Genomic DNA, 20197 nt, shown 5'->3' with positions numbered 1-20197 from the left:
CTTCAATCTCAGTGTTTTAATGTAGCTTCACTTTCTCAGTATTTTAATGGAGCTTCAATCTCAGTGTTTTAATGTAGCTTCACTTTCTCAGTATTTTAATGGAGCTTCAATCTCAGTGTTTTAATGTAGCTTCACTTTCTCAGTATTTTAATGGAGCTTCAATCTCAGTGTTTTAATGTAGCTTCACTTTCTCAGTATTTTAATGGAGCTTCAATCTCAGTGTTTTAATGTAGCTTCACTTTCTCAGTATTTTAATGTAGCTTCAATCTCACAGTGTTTTAATGTAGCTTCACCACAGTGTTTTAATGTAGCTTCACTCTCACAGTATTTAAATGTAGCTTCACTCTCACAGTGTTTTGATATTTGGACAGGTTAGGCTCTTCTCTTTGACTATAGCTGCAGTGACAATGTAGTGGGTTTGGGGTTAGGGTGTTACAAAACAGGAATGCTGCATTGAGTTGCAGCCTATATTGCTCCAAATTTTGGGACAATAAACGTACAACAGGATCCTAATTTTGGAACTATAATAAATAGGCAGCCTCACCCTCGCTTGCTATTTGTTTCCCTCGTGTCATGGAAAAAAGTCTCAATGTTTCTTAATCTTACATACTAAGGCATCAAATAGGTGCTAAAATAAAGACTCCATTATGAAAATCATAATGGATACAATACTTAAAACTAAAAGCTCCATTCTTGAAATACAGTCGCAATACTTTTGCTGTAGTCCTGATGGACATTTATTTCTTACTGTTACTGATTTTGTAGAAATCCAATATAAATAAAAGGAACATGACAAGGTTTTGTTTTAAAATAAAAAGGCAAACATTTTCCATACAGGAGGCAGGTTAATGTACACAACAATAAATTAGCTCTCTCTCTCTCTCTCTCTATCTGTCGCTCTCTCTCTCTCTCTCTCTCGCACATTTACACACATATATATATATATATATACATATATATTATTATATATATAATATAAATATACTTTGTGTCAGTAATTTTTGAAAGACTGCCCATGAAAAGTCCCTCAAGCCTGAGGAAAGAGTATATGGTGATGAATTGTAGACAGCGGCCATAGCTAAGTGAATTAAATCAGGTAATGGGTCCATGCAAGGGCTTTAATGAATTAATTGAGCGGGTCACCCCCCTTCAGTCTGTTGAAGAAACACCTTGCATTTGTAGAATTTATTGGATATAGCACTTCAGTGAATCGTGAGAGAAAACATAGTGGAAAACAAAACTGATAAAATTATCAGTTCAAAATGTGCTACAGTTTGATTTATGTAAATAGATGACTCCATAACTCAGCTCGGATACTTGTTATTTGATAATTGAGGGTAGGAGTTTGATTTACAGCACTTTCTACCCTACTGCCTCTATTGCATGCAACCACATCACTTGGGTCCGGATTTGAAATCAACGTGTGGCTGTGTGTCCAGAGAGAGTACAAATAATAATAATAATTAATAATAATAATAATCATGTTGTGGTTACCAGGAATCAGTACAACCAACTATAATCGGAAGGAAGATTCTGAATAAGGCTGTTTCGAGATCTTTACCGTCCTGCAATACAATAACCATTTTCAGGAAGTTATATTGTTCCATTGGCCTATACTATGGCTTGATTTGAGTTTGAAATGTCTAGTTTTACATACATTTTCCATGCTACAGAGCCTATATTACAACCTTTTCAAGTAAAACAGCAAATAAAAACACACAGTGATTATCCAATTTTCGATTATTCGACACCTCTGTTATCCACACTGCCCCCTGGCATCCTGTCCTGTCCTGTCCTGTGCTGTTGTTATCCACACTGCCCCCTGGCATCCTGTCTTGTTATGCGCTCTTGTTATCACACTGCCCCTGGCACTCTGTCCTGTCCTGTTCTGTGCTCTTGTTATCCACACTGCCCCCTGGCATCCTGGCCTGTTGTGTGCTCTTGTTATCACACTGTCCCTGGCACTCTGTCCTGTCCTGTGCTCTTGTTATCCACACTGCCCCCTGGCACCCTGTCCTGTCCTGTGCTCTTGTTATCCACACTGCCCCCTGGCATCCTGTCCTGTCCCGTGCTCTTGTTATCACACTGCCCCTGGCACCCTGTCCTGTCCTGTGCTCTTGTTATCCACACTGCCCCCTGGCAGCCTGTTCTGTCCCGTGCTCTTGTTATCCACACTGCCCCCTGGCACCCTGTCCTGTCCTGTCCTGTCCTGTGCTCTTGTTATCCACACTGCCCCCTGGCACCCTGTCCTGTCCTGTCCAATGCACTTGTAAGACCTCATCTTGAATATTGTGTGCAGTTCTGGTCACCTCGCTATAAAAAAGATATTGCTGCTCTAGAAAGAGTGCAAAGAAGAGCGACCAGAATTATTCCGGGCTTAAAAGGCATGTCATTGCAGACAGGCTAAAAGAATTGAATCTGTTCAGTCTTGAACAAAAGAAGACTACGTGGCGACCTGATTCAAGCATTCAAAATTCTAAAAGGTATTGACAGTGTCGACGCAAGGGACTTTTTCAGCCTGAAAAAAGAAACAAGGACCAGGGGTCACAAATGGAGTTTAGAAAAAGGGGCATTCAGAACAGAAAAATAGGAGACACTTTTTTACACAGAGAATTGTGAGGGTCTGGAATCAACTCCCCAGTAATGTTGTTGAAGCTGACACCCTGGGATCCTTCAAGAAGCTGCTTGATGAGATTTTGGGATCAATAAGCTACTAACAACCAAACGAGCAAGATGGTCCGAATGGCCTCCTCTCGTTTGTAAACTTTCTTATGTTCTATGTTCTTTATGTTCACACATTGCCCCCTGGCACCCTGTCCTGTGCTCTCTTGCCCGATGTGCTATTCACACGATTGATATTACTGTAAAACCCCAGTAATTCAAGCATCTGTTCTTATATTTTTATATTCTTAGATTTTACCGTTGGCCCATGTAAGTAACAGCAAGACACGGATCACGCTGGTTAATCCCCAGGCTGTGAACCTGGAAGTTTACAAAGAGAAGCTGAAGCAGGCTCTGAAAGCCTATGAAAGGTGAATCTGCGGAATCTCGGAATCTGCATTTCAATATGAAACTTTTTACACTCTTACAACAAAGAACCAAAAAAACAGACAAGCAAACAAAGAAAAACAACAAAAACAAAGCCCCACTGACAACAGCACACACACCACTTCACTGGGTTATACTTGTACTGTTGACAACAGCACACACACCACTTCACTGGGTTATATTTGTATCATTGACAACAGCACACACACCACTTCACTGGGTTATATAATGATCACGTCAGGGTTACAGAGCAGTGTATTGCTGCAGGATTAATGGGTTCCAGTACTTTACCACAGTCATTTTGCTGATGGGATGCACTTTTCCCATTCTCATGGGATGTACAGTGTTGCTCCTGCTTTGCAAAGGTTAACCATTGTTTTCACGATGCTTTACAGTGTGTATATGTTGTATACGATGCATGTGGGTGCTTTACCGTGATTTCACTTTACTGCTCTTTACTATGCTTTACCAGCACACCTTTACGCAATGAGTTTGCAGTTAAACAAGATCACATTGATTTAGTGTGTCGTCTGAAAAACGCATTCAGAAACCCCAGTTAGTCCAGATTGGGGTGAAGACTGTAGAGCTGTTGCTGTGTACATGCATTAACAGCCACACCTTATACAAGTGCCCTACAGAAACACATAGCAATGTGTAATAAAGCACAGTAACAGCATGGCACAGAATGGCTAGGTGTGATAAACCAGGGGGCGCTATGGGAATGGTATAGCAGAGCCATGGAAAAAGTGCAAAGATACCCTGGTAAACGTGTATAAGGGCACACAGGTCAAGTGTAAAGATATATTAATGCTAATTCAAGGATGGGCCACAGGAGTGTGACTCATACATAAAAAACAGCTTGAAATCACATGTCAGAGTAAGAATGATATGTATTCATCATATTAGAACAGCACTAAAACTCATCAATAACAGGCTTTTCTGTTTTCTTTCACAAGACGTCTTAATGGAATTGTGTGGAGAGCTTTAACCCAAGAAGAAAGAGATAAGTATGTGATCATCGTTGTGCATCGTATTGTTACAAATCAACCAACGCATGAATAATATCTGAGGGCAACTCTGCAACGTGTCTGCATTTCAGAATAACAGAAACGAATGGAATAAGCTGAGCAGATATGGAGCTTATTCATCACATTCACTGTATGAATTCAGGGGTTTTCCAAGCTTAAAAGTGCAGGAGGAAAGTATCCATTTCACACATTCCATGTGATTAGCCCCAGCTTGATTAGCCACAGTGTGTAGGTAACAAGCTCAGGTGCATCTTATTAGACTTATAGTAAAGCCAGGAATGGATCAAACGTCTGTGGAACTGGAGTCTCGTTTCTATCCCTGAAGTTTATTGAATTTGACCCCTTTTTACGCACAGCTGTTTAGCAGATTGAGGTTGTTGAATGTGTACAAGCCTCTTCAATACACTATGTATACTTAGGTAACCCTATGAAATGAGCTACATATATATACAGATATATATTTAATCTAAATTACTATATCCCTATAATAGGCTATATATATATAATATTGATATATATATATATATATATATATATATATATATATATATATATATATATATAGACACACACACACACACAGTAAATATAGGTCACATGTTTGTTCTTTCTTGTCTCTCCTACACTTCCACTGCTATAAGCACAGTAGTTCCAGGACTATGTCTGTCTGGATCACAGCGCGACACAGTGAAGCAGATTGTGTTGAAAGCGATCATGTCAATGCAATGCCTGGTTTAACTGTGTTCCTCCTCTAGGTTTGATAGCACTGAGCCAGTTCCCTTCAAAGAACACAAGGAAGCTCTGCTTCAGGCTCTGGACAGGCTGGGCTGGCCGATTCCCGAGGAGAGCCTGTCTGTGCTGGAGGGGGAGATAGAGACTGGGCAGGCGTATCTTCAGCAGGCCTCAGACTTACAAAACCTAGCACTGGAAACGCACTCACAATCTCAAGAGGGCAACACAGCCGTGAGTACATGGCATGTTACTGTCCTTAGCCACTGAATCGGTAGAGCTTGTAATATTGCTGAACACAGTAGATTCTTCTTGTGTTAACCGGTAATAGCTACTAGTAGCTACTGTGTGTTATTTACAAGAGACGTTTCTGGCCTAGCCTGTGTCACATGTGTTATAGTGAGTTTGGCAACTACATCTCAAGAGCTACTCCTGAACTTGGGCTAGAAAGGACTTAAAACACACAATACAATTCAACACAACATCCTCATCATCGTCATGCAAAGATAAAAGGGACCCGGCACACACAATACAATTCAACACAACATACTCATCATCATGCAAAGGGACTCGACACACACAATACAATTCAACACAATATCCTCATCATCATGCAAAGATAAAAGGGACTCGACACACACAATACAACATCCTCATCATCGTCATGCAAAGATAAAAGGGACCCGGCACACACAATACAATTCAACACAACATACTCATCATCATGCAAAGATAAAAGTGGCTCGATACACACAATACAATTCAACACAACATCCTCATCATCATGCAAAGATAAAAGGGATCCGACACACACAATACAATTCAACACAACATCCTCATCATCGTCATGCAAAGATAACAGGGATCCGACACACACACAATACAATTCAACACAACATCATCCTCATCATGCAAAGGGACTCGACACACACACAATACAATTCAATACAGCATCATCGTCATCATGCAAAGATAAAAGGGACCCAACACACACAATACAATTCAACACAACATCCTCATCATCATGCAAAGATAAAAGTGGCTCGATACACACAATACAATTCAACACAACATCATCCTCGTCATGCAAAGATAAAAGGGACTCACGAACACAATACAATTCAGCACATCCTCGTCATCATGCAAAGATAAAAGGGACTCGACACACACACAACACAATTCAACACATCATCTTCCACATCATGCAAAGATAAAAGGACAGGAAGGAAAAATGCTGAACATTTCATTCAAGCTACTTTAGCAAAATACAAGGATTAGAGGAATAAACAGATCCCTAACCTGCCGTAACCGTGGTCTGCCTGAGAGCCTGGAGGAACCCAAATAAACAGATCCCTAACCTGCCGTAACCGTGGTCTGCCTGAGAGCCTGGAGGAACCCAAATAAACAGATCCCTAACCTGCCGTAACCGTGGTCTGCCTGAGAGCCTGGAGGAACCCAAATAAACAGATCCCTAACCTGCCGTAACCGTGGTCTGCCTGAGAGCCTGGAGGAACCCAAATAAACAGATCCCTAACCTGCCGTAACCGTGGTCTGCCTGAGAGCCTGGAGGAACCCAAATAAACAGATCCCTAACCTGCCGTAACCGTGGTCTGCCTGAGAGCCTGGAGGAACCCAAATAAACAGATCCCTAACCTGCCGTAACCGTGGTCTGCCTGAGAGCCTGGAGGAACCCAAATAAACAGATCCCTAACCTGCCGTAACCGTGGTCTGCCTGAGAGCCTGGAGGAACCCAAATAAACAGATCCCTAACCTGCCGTAACCGTGGTCTGCCTGAGAGCCTGGAGGAACCCAAATAAACAGATCCCTAACCTGCCGTAACCGTGGTCTGCCTGAGAGCCTGGAGGAACCCAAATAAACAGATCCCTAACCTGCCGTAACCGTGGTCTGCCTGAGAGCCTGGAGGAACCCAAATAAACAGATCCCTAACCTGCCGTAACCGTGGTCTGCCTGAGAGCCTGGAGGAACCCAAATAAACAGATCCCTAACCTGCCGTAACCGTGGTCTGCCTGAGAGCCTGGAGGAACCCAAATAAACAGATCCCTAACCTGCCGTAACCGTGGTCTGCCTGAGAGCCTGGAGGAATCATAAGTATTACCAAATGACTGTGGTGTGCTTTGAAATCAAATATGAAGCAAAACCCCACACAGTCATCACTGGATTAAGATATTAAAACTTAGATCCCTAACTGTGGCAGTCATGTGTTAATGTGCTGATGTGCTTCAGACTCTTACTGTGCCTGTGCTTCAGACTCTTACTGTGCTGATGTACTTCAAACTGACTGTGCTGATGTGCTTCATACTCTTACTGTGCTGATGTGCTTCATACTCTTACTGTGCTGATGTGCTTCATACTCTTACTGTGCTGATGTGCTTCATACTCTTACTGTGCTGATGTGCTTCATACTCTTACTGTGCTGATGTGCTTCATACTCTTACTGTGCTGATGTGCTTCATACTCTTACTGTGCTGATGTGCTTCAGACTCTTACTGTGCTGATGTGCTTCATACTCTTACTGTGCTGATGTGCTTCATACTCTTACTGTGCTGATGTGCTTCATACTCTTACTGTGCTGATGTGCTTCATACTCTTACTGTTCTGAAGTGCTTCATACTCTTACTGTGCTGAAGTGCTTCATACTCTTACTGTGCTGATGTCCTTCAGACTCTTACTGTGCTGATGTGCTTCATACTCTTACTGTGCTGATGTGCTTCATACTCTTACTGTGCTGATGTGCTTCAGACTCTTACTATGCTGATGTGCTTTATTATAGTATATACAAATATTATATATCTTATTGTTCTTTAAGATACAGGATGGATTTTCCATGAGTGGACACTAACAATATTGTTTAACAAACCTAACCTAACAAAACTGCATGTTTAATAATAATAATAATAATAATAATAATAATAATAATAATAATAATAATAAAGTAATAATAAATAATATGACATCCCCTGCCACGCTGCAAATACAAAATTAGAGCAAGACTACGAAAACAAGCACTGTATAAACATGTAGCATTGCATTCTGATACTCTCAATAGCTTTCAATCCAAACCATGTGTCAGTTGTCAGCTGATTGAATGAGCTCTTACCTGTAAAATATGCATGTCCATATAACTGCAGATTCTTAATAGGTTGTGTAAAAGAATATCCTTTTTTAAGCTTCATCATAACTGGATAAGCGGTTCTGTAGATAAATGATAAGTGCGACAGACAGACAGACAGACAGACAGACTCATCTCACTGCTTTTAACCTGCACTGAGTGTTAAGAAAGCAAGCCTCTTGCACATGGCTGAAGAGTCATGCTCGTTTTAGTGTTAAGAAAGCAAGCCTCTTGCACATGGCTGAAGAGTCATGCTCGTTTTAGTGTTAAGAAAGCAAGCCTCTTGCACATGGCTGAAGAGTCATGCTCGTTTTAGTGTTAAGAAAGCAAGCCTCTTGCACATGGCTGAAGAGTCATGCTTGTTTTAGTGTTAAGAAGGCAAGCCTCTTGCACATGGCTGAAGAGTCATGCTTGTTTTAGTTCGTTCAGGGTCACTCAAATGGACCTGAAACAGATATTTAATCTAACTGCTGTTCGTTTAGCCTGGGGATCACAAGCACCCCCCAAGCAGTTAACGTTCCTTTTGTTAAGGTTTGTGGACAAAATTCCTGACCTGAAAACCCTGTCATGAAACAGCCCTTATAAAAGTTTCCCATAGTGAAAATGAGACTTTGTGATTTCAGCCCAAGTCACATGACCACCACTCCAAGTGCTCAAAGCTCAGCAAATATCACTTAGATTGCTGACAATACTGCTGGCTGAGGAAAACTAACATTCTTCAGTGTGAAGACAGAAGATGGGATTGTGCAACATGCACACTGCATCATAAAGTGTAGAATTGAAATGTAGGGTTCCTCCTGTATGTATACCTTAACAAGTTTTAATAATCCAGGCACTTCTTTGTATAAAATCCACTTTCCGATGCTTAGCTAGACCAGGAAAGCTGCAAGGTGAAATGTGATCTTTCATAGTAATGGGTTCACATCCCTTCGGCTTTCTGTTCAACATGCTGTAAAGATGATTGTATTCTCCCTGTTTGTACAGGAAGAAAAGATCCAAGGCAGCAATGTGTTCAGAGCCAGTGCAGGAGAGAAAAGGGTCCTGGACACACTAAGAGGCCAGCGGGCCATTGCCAGGGCAGAGGCGGATGGCTTTTATTACCCAGGTAATGACTATTATTATGATCTCCTTTCAAATAAAAGCATATAGCATCATAATTACAAAACTCAGTGGTGTGTCTGGTATATTAAAATAGCCAGTGTTGGGTCCTCATGTGGCTCACCTGGTAAAGCATGGCCATGTGGAGTTGCCAGTCTTCGCTTGTGACTCAGAAGGGAGTGTCTCATAGGCTCTGGCACTCCCATGGGTTAGGGAGGCAAAACTAGCAGAGACTGTTTCTCCTCATCGTGCTGCAGCGAACCCTGCTGGCCAGGCGCCCAGTGAGCTCAGAGTGGACACCTGCAGGGCTGGCCTTTGTCCTCCAGAGGCCAGTAGCTCGCTGACATCCACTCTCGAGTTCCTGGGTGTAAAAGAGGAAGCTGGCTCGGTCGTGGGATCGGAGGACGCCCACTGAACCGTCAGTTCTCGGGGGTAAAAAAATTGGGCAGTCTTCTTATTATAAATTATCTTATTCGCTGAGCTTTCACGGCTTGATGAAATACGTTTCTCACCCTGCACATTAACACACTTGGTGATAAATGGTGTGATGAAATTTTTTCTCACCCTGCACATTAACACACACTTGGTGATAAATGGTGTGATGAAATTTTTTCTCACCCTGCACATTAACACACACTTGGTGATAAACGGTGTGATGAAATTTTTTCTCACCCTGCACATTAACACACACTTGGTGATAAACGGTGTAATGAAATTTTTTCTCACCCTGCACATTAACAGTGAAGTCCATTAAAATGATACAGCTGAAGTGCCAGACTCCTACATGTATGGGAGGGACTTAACCCCATGAGTCAGAGGTGAGGTAGCATTTAAAATACAACTCTCCGTACTGATATGAAACTGGCGAACAGCAGACCTCATTGCATTGAGAGTGACCAATAAATTAAATGTATGATTTCATACTCAGCAATCTAGTCTTACATTTAGAAGATTTATTTACAGCATCTTGCATTTTACTAAACACAAATACATTGTTCTAAATAATAGAGCACCATCTCCCTTTTATAGATCAGATTAATGTTGACGCACCTTGCTTTTGAAATGAGGAAAAAAAAAGTAATCACAGATCCAGGGAATTTATAGGTTGACTATAACAATGCAAGAAATGAAAAAGAAAAAAATGCAGCTCAAAACACATCAAGTGAGAAATATCCTGTGCAGTACCACTGTACCACAAAACAAAATAACACCACTGTACCACAAAACAAAATAACACCACTACACCACAAAACAAAATAACACCACTGTACCACAAAACAAAATAACACCACTGTACCACAAAACAAAATAACACCACTACACCACAAAACAAAATAACACCACTGTACCACAAAACAAAATAACACCACTGTACCACAAAACAAAATAACACCACTGTACCACAAAACAAAATAACACCACTACACCACAAAACAAAATAACACCACTGTACCACAAAACAAAATAACACCACTGTACCACAAAACAAAATAACACCACTGCACCACAAAACAAAATAACACCACTGCACCACAAAACAAAATAACACCACTGTACCACAAAACAAAATAACACCACTGTACCACAAAACAAAATAACACCACTGCACCACAAAACAAAATAACACCACTGTACCACAAAACAAAATAACACCACTGCACCACAAAACAAAATAACACCACTGTACCACAAAACAAAATAACACCACTGTACCACAAAACAAAATAACACCACTGTACCACAAAACAAAATAACGCCACTGTACCACAAAACAAAATAACACCACTGTACCACAAAACAAAATAACACCACTGTACCACAAAACAAAATAACACCACTGCACCACAAAACAAAATAACACCACTGTACCACAAAACAAAATAACACCACTGTACCACAAAACAAAATAACACCACTGTACCACAAAACAAAATAACACCACTGTACCACAAAACAAAATAACACCACTGTACCACAAAACAAAATAACACCACTGTACCACAAAACAAAATAACACCACTGTACCACAAAACAAAATAACACCACTGTACCACAAAACAAAATAACACCACTACACCACAAAACAAAATAACACCACTGTACCACAAAACAAAATAACACCACTGTACCACAAAACAAAATAACACCACTACACCACAAAACAAAATAACACCACTGTACCACAAAACAAAATAACACCACTGCACCACAAAACAAAATAACACCACTACACCACAAAACAAAATAACACCACTGTACCACAAAACAAAATAACACCACTGTACCACAAAACAAAATAACACCACTGTACCACAAAACAAAATAACACCACTGTACCACAAAACAAAATAACACCACTGTACCACAAAACAAAATAACGCCACTGTACCACAAAACAAAATAACACCACTGTACCACAAAACAAAATAACACCACTGCACCACAAAACAAAATAACACCACTGTACCACAAAACAAAATAACACCACTGTACCACAAAACAAAATAACACCACTGTACCACAAAACAAAATAACACCACTGTACCACAAAACAAAATAACACCACTGCACCACAAAACAAAATAACACCACTGTACCACAAAACAAAATAACACCACTGTACCACAAAACAAAATAACACCACTGCACCACAAAACAAAATAACACCACTGCACCACAAAACAAAATAACATCACTGTACCACAAAACAAAATAACACCACTGCACCACAAAACAAAATAACACCACTGTACCACAAAACAAAATAACACCACTGCACCACAAAACAAAATAACACCACTACACTACAAAACAAAATAACACCATTGTACCACAAAAGAAAATAACACCACTACACCACAAAACAAAATAACACCACTGTACCACAAAACAAAATAACACCACTGTACCACAAAACAAAATAACACCACTACACCACAAACAAAATAACGCCACTGTACCACAAAACAAAATAACACCACTGCACCACAAAACAAAATAACGCCACTGCACCACAAAACAAAATAACACTACTGCACCACAAAACAAAATAACACCACTGCACCACAAAACAAAATAACACCACTACACCACAAAACAAAATAACACCACTACACCACAAAACAAAATAACACCACTACACCACAACAAAATAACACCACTACACCATAAAACAAAATAACACCACTAAACACACACTGCATAGAGCTGTACAATTACTTTAAAATGTCTTCAAAGAAAAAGACTCCAGCTGCATCAGCAACGTTTCTGCTAAAGATTCCTCTGTCCAGTAAAATAAAGGAACATTTCACATGCCTGCTGTTAGTTTTAAATGTGTTTATGTTTTTATTTTGTCTGATAATTCACTGATGGTGAAAATAGAATGTCTTTAAAAGGGTCATAAAAAATATTCAACAATTCAGCATTTCCCGTATTTCAGGCAACATTTCAATATTTCATTATTTGTTTTATAACACTGTAATAATTTTTTTTTATTTTTTTTGTTCCTGGGTAGTAAGTGTTATTTCCTAATTGCTTATGCCTCAAAAGTATAGAAAATGGCTATTATTCCCCACAAACTTTGCTTTTGTGACCAGGACAGTGATATTTCAAAATATCACTATTTCTAATGGGAAAATAGGCAAATGTGTGTCTTTTCGTTCACATAAAGTCAGAAAAAAACAACATATGAATCCAAGTTAACATGTATTTATACTAAAGTAATACAAAGATGACTACAAAGGATTTAGAAGCGAGTAGTTTTTGGAGATTTACGATCATAGGGTAAATACAGTATAATCGTAAATCTCGAAAATGAGTTTTTGAAATTATTCTGGAAAGCTGAACCACTCTGAAATGTTGTGATATTACGAATGTGTGGTCACATTTTATTATTATTTTTTGTAGGATTCGTTCATTTATGGTTTGTCAGAAAAAAAAGATAAAAAAACTATTAATTGAATATGTTTGTTTTCAGGTACAGTGACAAAATGCATTGGCTCCAAAAAGGCTATTGTTAGTTTCAGCAATGGAGATACCCAGATTACACCACTAGGGCTTCTGATTCCCATTGGAGGTGCTCTCCCTTGCCCACCACTGCAGGTAAGCACCTAGACAGCATGATACCACTCGAATGTGGGTCTGACTGCCCGTATACTACGCCAGGCAGCATCTTCTGGCCATGCTCCTCTCTTCAGTTCTGTATCATCAGTAGAAGCAGGAGATTTACCAGCTTGGATCTGATCTGTGCTGGTGCAGAAAACATACAAATACACTGACAACATGCTGGTGTAGAAAACATACAAATACACTGACAACATACTGGTGTAGAAAACACACAAATACACTGACAACGTACTGGTGTAGAAAACACACAAATACACTGACAACGTACTGGTGTAGAAAACACACAAATACACTGACAACGTACTGGTGTAGAAAACATACAGATTAGTACCTGCAATACTATATTTATTGTAAATATCAAAAGACTATACATAAAAAAAAATAAAAAAAACAAATTGCTGTCTAATTATATGTACAGCTATGGCCAAAAGTATTTCATCACCTAGAATTTTAGGATTGAGACAAATTTTTTTTTTTTTTTGAAAAAAAAAAAAAAATATATATATATATATATATATATATATAACATATAATATATATATATATATTATATTTAACATCATACAATCAAAGAAACTACAAAATGATATCGCAAAAGTCTACCGGAAGCCATAATAGTAGTACAGTATTTCATGTTAGATTTCGAAATGTCACATTTTAAAGTGTTTGTTAGTTTTTCCTAACTATATGGAAAACTAAAAAGCTGCGGTGTGTAATTCAATATGTTAACGTAATATTATTCAGCAGCTTTCATTCCACTTTGTGAAGCACAAGTAGAGAAGTCTAGGCGGATGCAAACCTTTGGGCCAGAGCTGTATGTTACAATTATAACTTTAACATCATGACATGAATTCCTAACTTGGGCTCATGAACAAATACACAGAAAGTGCCTTTCTGCCAAGTTTACTATTTCCTTGGACTGATTATGTGCACAAACATTGTGTTTTGAGTCAGAATGATAGTCCCTATAGATACATTGTGAAAATAGAGACATCTGCCTAGAATTATTCTAATGATCAAGGTGCATAACTGACCAGCAGTGGTGTGAGCCCTTGTAAAGACAGTCCATAACAACGCCTGCCTTTTAAAGAGCCCTCTATTCCAGAGCCCTTGTAAAGACAGTTCATAACAATGCCTGCCTTTTAAAGAGCCCTCTATTCCAGAGCCCTTGTAAAGACAGTTCATAACAACGCCTGCCTTTTAAAAAGCCCTCTATTCCACTCAAACAGTCTCTCCACACTTTGACGAGCAAAAGAGCACAATACAAGTGATTGCAATAATTAGGCCTTGATAAGACTTTATTTTGATTTCAGGTGAAAGTCAGTTTGAGCAGGACCCTCTGGGAGCTCTAATTTGAGGTCCTCTGTTGCTTTCCTCAGGTTGGAGATTTTGTATTTGTTCGAAGTGGGACTGACTGTGCCGGAGAGTGCTATGTCCCTGGTATTGTTATAGCAACCCCACAACGAGGCAAATCAACAGATAAATTCTACATGGTTCTGAAATACAACAACAAACAAGTAGGTCCAGTTTACTGAATTGAAAATAAAGAACTAAAAAGAGCAGACCTCTCTCCAAGCATCGTGTCATTACTTTCTCATTCAAACTGGCAGATTGTTTTCTTTGTGCTTCAGCAGTTTCTTGTGAGTCTAAACCACTCATAAATGAAGGGGGCTCAGGGTTATCATATTGAGGTAATCTTTAGAAAAAACACAATGATTGGTTCTCCGAAATGGCTGCCATCGGTTTCAAACTGCACACTTGTTCTAAAAAAAGAGATACCTACTATTATATAGATCAGACGTACTGTATATTACAAATGACACGTTAGTGATTTAAAGGTTACAAATCTGGAACAGGAGCTTGTAGAGATGCATGGTATTGTATTTTAATAGTTTACGTTATTGGCACACAGGCAAACAGATTTGCCTGTAACTGTGTTCTCTGCAACAAGGGGATCTGCTAAGCTCCTCGTGTCTTACAGATTCTGAAGCAAAGCATTCAGTTACTGTGAAAATCATGCAGTTATTGAGAACATAAGAACATAAGAAAGTTTACAAACGAGAGGAGGCCATTCGGCCCATCTTGCTCGTTTGGTTGTTAGTAGCTTATTGATCCCAAAATCTCATCAAGCAGCTTCTTGAAGGATCCCAGGGTGTCAGCTTCAACAACATTACTGGGGAGTTGATTCCAGACCCTCACAATTCTCTGTGTAAAAAAGTGTCTCCTATTTTCTGTTCTGAATGCCCCTTTTTCTAAACTCCATTTGTGACCCCTGGTCCTTGTTTCTTTTTTCAGGCTGAAAAAGTCCCTTGGGTCGACACTGTCAATACCTTTTAGAATTTTGAATGCTTGAATTAGGTCGCCACGTAGTCTTCTTTGTTCAAGACTGAAAAGATTCAATTCTTTTAGCCTGTCTGCATATGACATGCCTTTTAAGCCCGGAATAATTCTGGTCGCTCTTCTTTGCACTCTTTCTAGAGCAGCAATATCTTTTTTATAGCGAGGTGACCAGAACTGCACACAATATTCAAGATGAGGTCTTACTAGTGCATTGTACAGTTTTAACATTACTTCCCTTGATTTAAATTCAACACTTTTCACAATGTATCCGAGCATCTTGTTAGCCTTTTTTATAGCTTCCCCACATTGCCTAGATGAAGACATTTCTGAGTCAACAAAAACTCCTAGGTCTTTTTCATAGATTCCTTCTCCAATTTCAATATCTCCCATATGATATTTATAATGTACATTTTTATTTCCTGCGTGCAGTACCTTACACTTTTCTCTATTAAATGTCATTTGCCATGTGTCTGCCCAGTTCTGAATCTTGTCTAGATCATTTTGAATGACCTTTGCTGCTGCAACAGTGTTTGCCACTCCTCCTACTTTTGTGTCGTCTGCAAATTTAACAAGTTTGCTTACTATACCAGAATCTAAATCATTAATGTAGATTAGGAATAGCAGAGGACCTAATACTGATCCCTGTGGTACACCGCTGGTTACCACACTCCATTCTGAGGTTTTTCCTCTAATCAGTACTTTCTGTTTTCTACATGTTAACCACTCCCTAATCCATGTACATGTGTTTCCTTGAATCCCAACTGCGTTCAGTTTGAGAATTAATCTTTTGTGCGGGACTTTGTCAAAAGCTTTCTGGAAATCTAAATAAACCATGTCATATGCTTTGCAATTATCCATTATCGATGTTGCATCCTCAAAAAAATCAAGCAAGTTAGTTAGGCACGATCTCCCTTTCCTAAAACCATGTTGACTGTCTCCCAGTACCCTGTTACCATATAGGTAATTTTCCATTTTGGTTTCTTATTATAGTTTCCATAAGTTTGCATATAATAGAAGTCAGGCTTACTGGTCTGTAGTTACCTGGTTCAGTTTTGTTTCCCTTTTTGTGGATCGGTATTACGTTTGCAATTTTCCAGTCTGTCGGTACCACCCCTGTGTCAAGAGACTGCTGCATGATCTTGGTTAGCGGTTTGTAAATAACTTCTTTCATTTCTTTGAGTACTACTGGGAGGATCTCATCCGGCCCAGGGGATTTGTTTATTTTAAGAGCTCCTAGTCCCTTTAACACTTCTGCCTCAGTTATGCTAAAGTTATTTAAAACTGGATAGGAACTGGATGACATGTGGGGCATGTTGTCAGTATCTTCCTTTGTAAAAACTTGTGAAAAGTAATCATTTAACATATTTGCTATTTTTTTTTCTTCCTCTACGATTTTGCCATTTGTATCTCTTAAACATTTAATCTCCTCTTTGAATGTTCTCTTGCTGTTGTAATATTGGAAAAACATTTTGGAATTGGTTTTAGCTCCCTTAGCAATGTTCATTTCTATTTCTCTCTTGGCCTTTCTAACTTCCTTTTTGACTTGCATTTGCAGTTCCGTGTACTCTTTCTGCGTACTTTCTTTTTGGTCCTTTTTTAATGCTCTGTAAAGTGCCTTTTTTCGCTGAATATTTTTTTTAATTGATCTATTAAACCATTTTGGCAATTTAGTTTTACATTTAGATTTGTCTACTTTAGGGATGTAATTGTTTTGCGCCTCTAGTACTACATTTTTGAAGAACAACCATCCTTCTTCTGTGGGTGTTTTCTCTATTTTACTCCAATCTACTTCTGTTAGTCTCTGTTTCATACCTTCATAGTTTGCTTTTCTAAAATTGTAAACCTTAACTTTAGTCTTTACTTTTGGGGATTTAAAAAACACTTCAAATGAGACCATGTTATGGTCTGAGTTTGCCAGTGGTTCTCTGACCTCTGTTTTAGTTATTCTATCTTCGTTATTTGAAAAGACTAAATCAAGGCATGCCTCCCCTCTACTTCACAAATTGTGTTAGGAAGCAGTCATTTGTCATTTCCACCATTTCTATTTCATCCTTCGTGCTACCCACCGGGTTTTCCCATTTTATTTGGGGGAAGTTGAAATCCCCCATTAGTATGGCTTCTCCTTTGCTACACACATTTCTAATGTCATTGTATAACAGATTATTGTGCTCACCGTCTGAATCTGGCGGTCTATAGCATGCTCCTATTATTATGCCCTTTGAATTTTTGTCTGTTATTCTGACCCATATTGATTCGGTTTTATTTTCTTTGTCCAGGTTTAACACCTGGGCTTCAAGACTGTTTCTTATGTATAGCGCTACCCCTCCTCCTCTTCTGTCCTGCCTGTCTTTCCTATACAGTGTATACCCACAAATATTATATTCGTCCCCATCACTCTCAGATAACCACGTTTCTGTAACACCTATCACATCATAGTTACCTGTTAGTGCAGTAGCTTCAAGTTCTAGAATTTTGTTTCTGATACTTCTAGCATTTAGATAAATACATTTAATGGTTGTCTTACCTGAGTTGTTGTTCTTGTTTTGATGCGGTCTCCCTTCTGTTTTTTTGTTGATTTCTCCCCCCTTCCTTTCTAGTTTAAATGCTTCCGAACCTGCTCGAGGATCTTTTCTCCGAGTAGACTAGTTCCCTTGTTATTTAAATGCGGTCCATCCCGTCTATACAGATAGTCCTCGTTGTAGAATGTGGTCCAATGATCAAGATAGGTGAAGCCTTCCCGTGTGCACCACGTCTTCAGCCATGCGTTTTGATTAATTATTTCCAGCTGTCCATATGGTCCTTTGCAAGGTGCGGGTAGTATACCAGAAAATACCACAGTTTTGGTTTTCTCTTTTAATTTCCTTCCTAGCTCTCTGAATTTATTTTGCAGGGATTTTGGTCTGTCTCTTCCAATGTTGTTTGTACCGATGTGGACGACTACTACCGGGTCGTCTCCTGTTCGTTCTAGGAGCCTGTCCACGTTTTCAGTGATGTGCTTGACCGAGGCTCCCGGAAGGCAGCACACTGTTGTAGTAAGGGGGTCCAAACTGCGAACTGAACTTGCTGTGTTTCTCAATATGGAGTCCCCAACAATCATGACCTCCCTTCTTTTTGCTGTCTGGTCACCACTGTCAATGGGGTCCTGGATGTTGTTCCTTTCATTCTCTTGTTGTTGGTTCTGCTCATCACAATTCTGAAGTGACTCAAATCTGTTGGTTGTTTTGATTTCTGGTGGTTGTGTTTGACGAAGTTTCTTTTTTTCCCTGCTTCTGCCTACCTGAACCCAGCTGTTCTGACCTTCTATCTCCCTGGTGGCTTTCAGTCTGTTAGGGGTGATGCAGACTTCCATGAATTGTGGGTGTGCCAGTTCCTCAAGATCCTGTTGCTGTCTCACTTCCTCCAGCTCCATTTCTAGCATACTTACTAGTTTATGCAAATCCTGGATCGCGCGGCACTTTACGCACACTTGGTTTAGCTCCGCTGGGTTTTCTCGGATTTCCCACATCAAGCAGGTGTCACAGATTACTGGCTTGAAGACCATGTTGAGGGTTTTTTTTTTTTTTTTTTTAAGTTTAGTTTCTTCTGCAGCCGTCAACCTGCTTTCAAACTGCTTCGAAACTGCTCTGTACTTTTCCACGCCTGTACTTCTCCCACTCGCTGTCGCTTCCACTCGCTGTCGCTGGGAAGACTGCCTCGTTTAACTGCGTTGTTCTGCTGTGCTGTCGGCTCCTCCCCTCGCCCGTGTCTCAAAACGGCGCTGAATTTGAATCAGCTGCTCCGAGTTTCAGCTTGTTTGTTATCAGAAAAACACACGCGGCTGTTTGACTTTGAGCTGCTGCTGTGTTTCCCCAATGTCCTCTGTTTTCTGATTAAAGCAATTCAAGATGCAATTTCTCCTTTCTGCTTCGAAACTGCTCTGTACTTTTCCACGCCTGTACTTCTCCCACTCGCTGTCGCTTCCACTCGCTGTCGCTGGGAAGACCTGCGAGCAATTATGTGTTGGGTAATCATCTTCCAATGCTAGGAAAGCTCTTTGAAAAACATGACTGAAAATGCATGTTCAAAATAAAAAGGATTGCTCTATAGGGAAAAGTATAGTAATAAACAGACATTCTTTAATTGGAGGCTTTCTTTCTCATTATGGTTTTGCTGTTCAGCTGGGTTCAGCTGCTCTTCTTGCACTGCATTTGAAACCCAATGAAATCCCCTCACCCAGCTTTTGTCTGAAAGGGTTCAGAATGTTCAGAAATGTGTTTTTATCTTCAGTACAACATTAGAATATGAATAATTTCCCTATATTAAAAAAAAAAAATAGTCTTTTATTTTATAGAACTGTCCGTTAGTTATTAACAAGGATCCTAGTTTTATACAATAACCCCCCCTCCTCCCAAATTCTCAGATAAAAAAAAAACTAAAAAATCTGCATTAAAGTCTGCATTAAAATAAAAGGCTAAAATTGAGTTGCCCCCTGTCACATTGTAAGATACACAAACAGTACTACTGAATAACAGTTAACACAGGACGTATTTATTGAGGCACTTTCAAATTCTAAGGAAGTTAGAAGCTTACCAGTGCCATCAATCAATAATATAAACAAACTTACCATTTTACTTTTAACATTACAATGTGTCTGTGTAGGAACAACACAAACCAAAACATAGTGTTCATGTGAGTTTATCTCCGAGCTAGTCTTTATCAT

At 39.5% G+C, this 20197-nt stretch overlaps 1 protein-coding gene across 1 annotated transcript in view; it reads left to right on the top strand.

Moving 5' to 3' along the window:
- The window catches only part of LOC121321118 (von Willebrand factor A domain-containing protein 3B-like), a 94808-nt gene that overhangs the window by 44583 nt on the left and 30028 nt on the right, over window positions 1-20197 (top strand). The window contains exons 28-33 of the mRNA XM_041260021.1: window positions 2914-3032; window positions 4005-4055; window positions 4832-5039; window positions 8920-9040; window positions 13010-13134; window positions 14538-14675. Of these exons, the coding sequence (XP_041115955.1) occupies window positions 2914-3032; window positions 4005-4055; window positions 4832-5039; window positions 8920-9040; window positions 13010-13134; window positions 14538-14675 (762 nt within the window). The remainder of the gene's footprint in view (window positions 1-2913; window positions 3033-4004; window positions 4056-4831; window positions 5040-8919; window positions 9041-13009; window positions 13135-14537; window positions 14676-20197) is intronic.

The sequence above is a fragment of the Polyodon spathula genome, chromosome 9, assembly GCF_017654505.1.
Source record: "Polyodon spathula isolate WHYD16114869_AA chromosome 9, ASM1765450v1, whole genome shotgun sequence".
In the NCBI taxonomy this organism is placed as follows: Eukaryota; Metazoa; Chordata; class Actinopteri; order Acipenseriformes; family Polyodontidae; genus Polyodon; species Polyodon spathula.
Note: the sequence above shows the minus strand (reverse complement) of the source record. Positions and strands in the feature narration are given on the sequence as shown.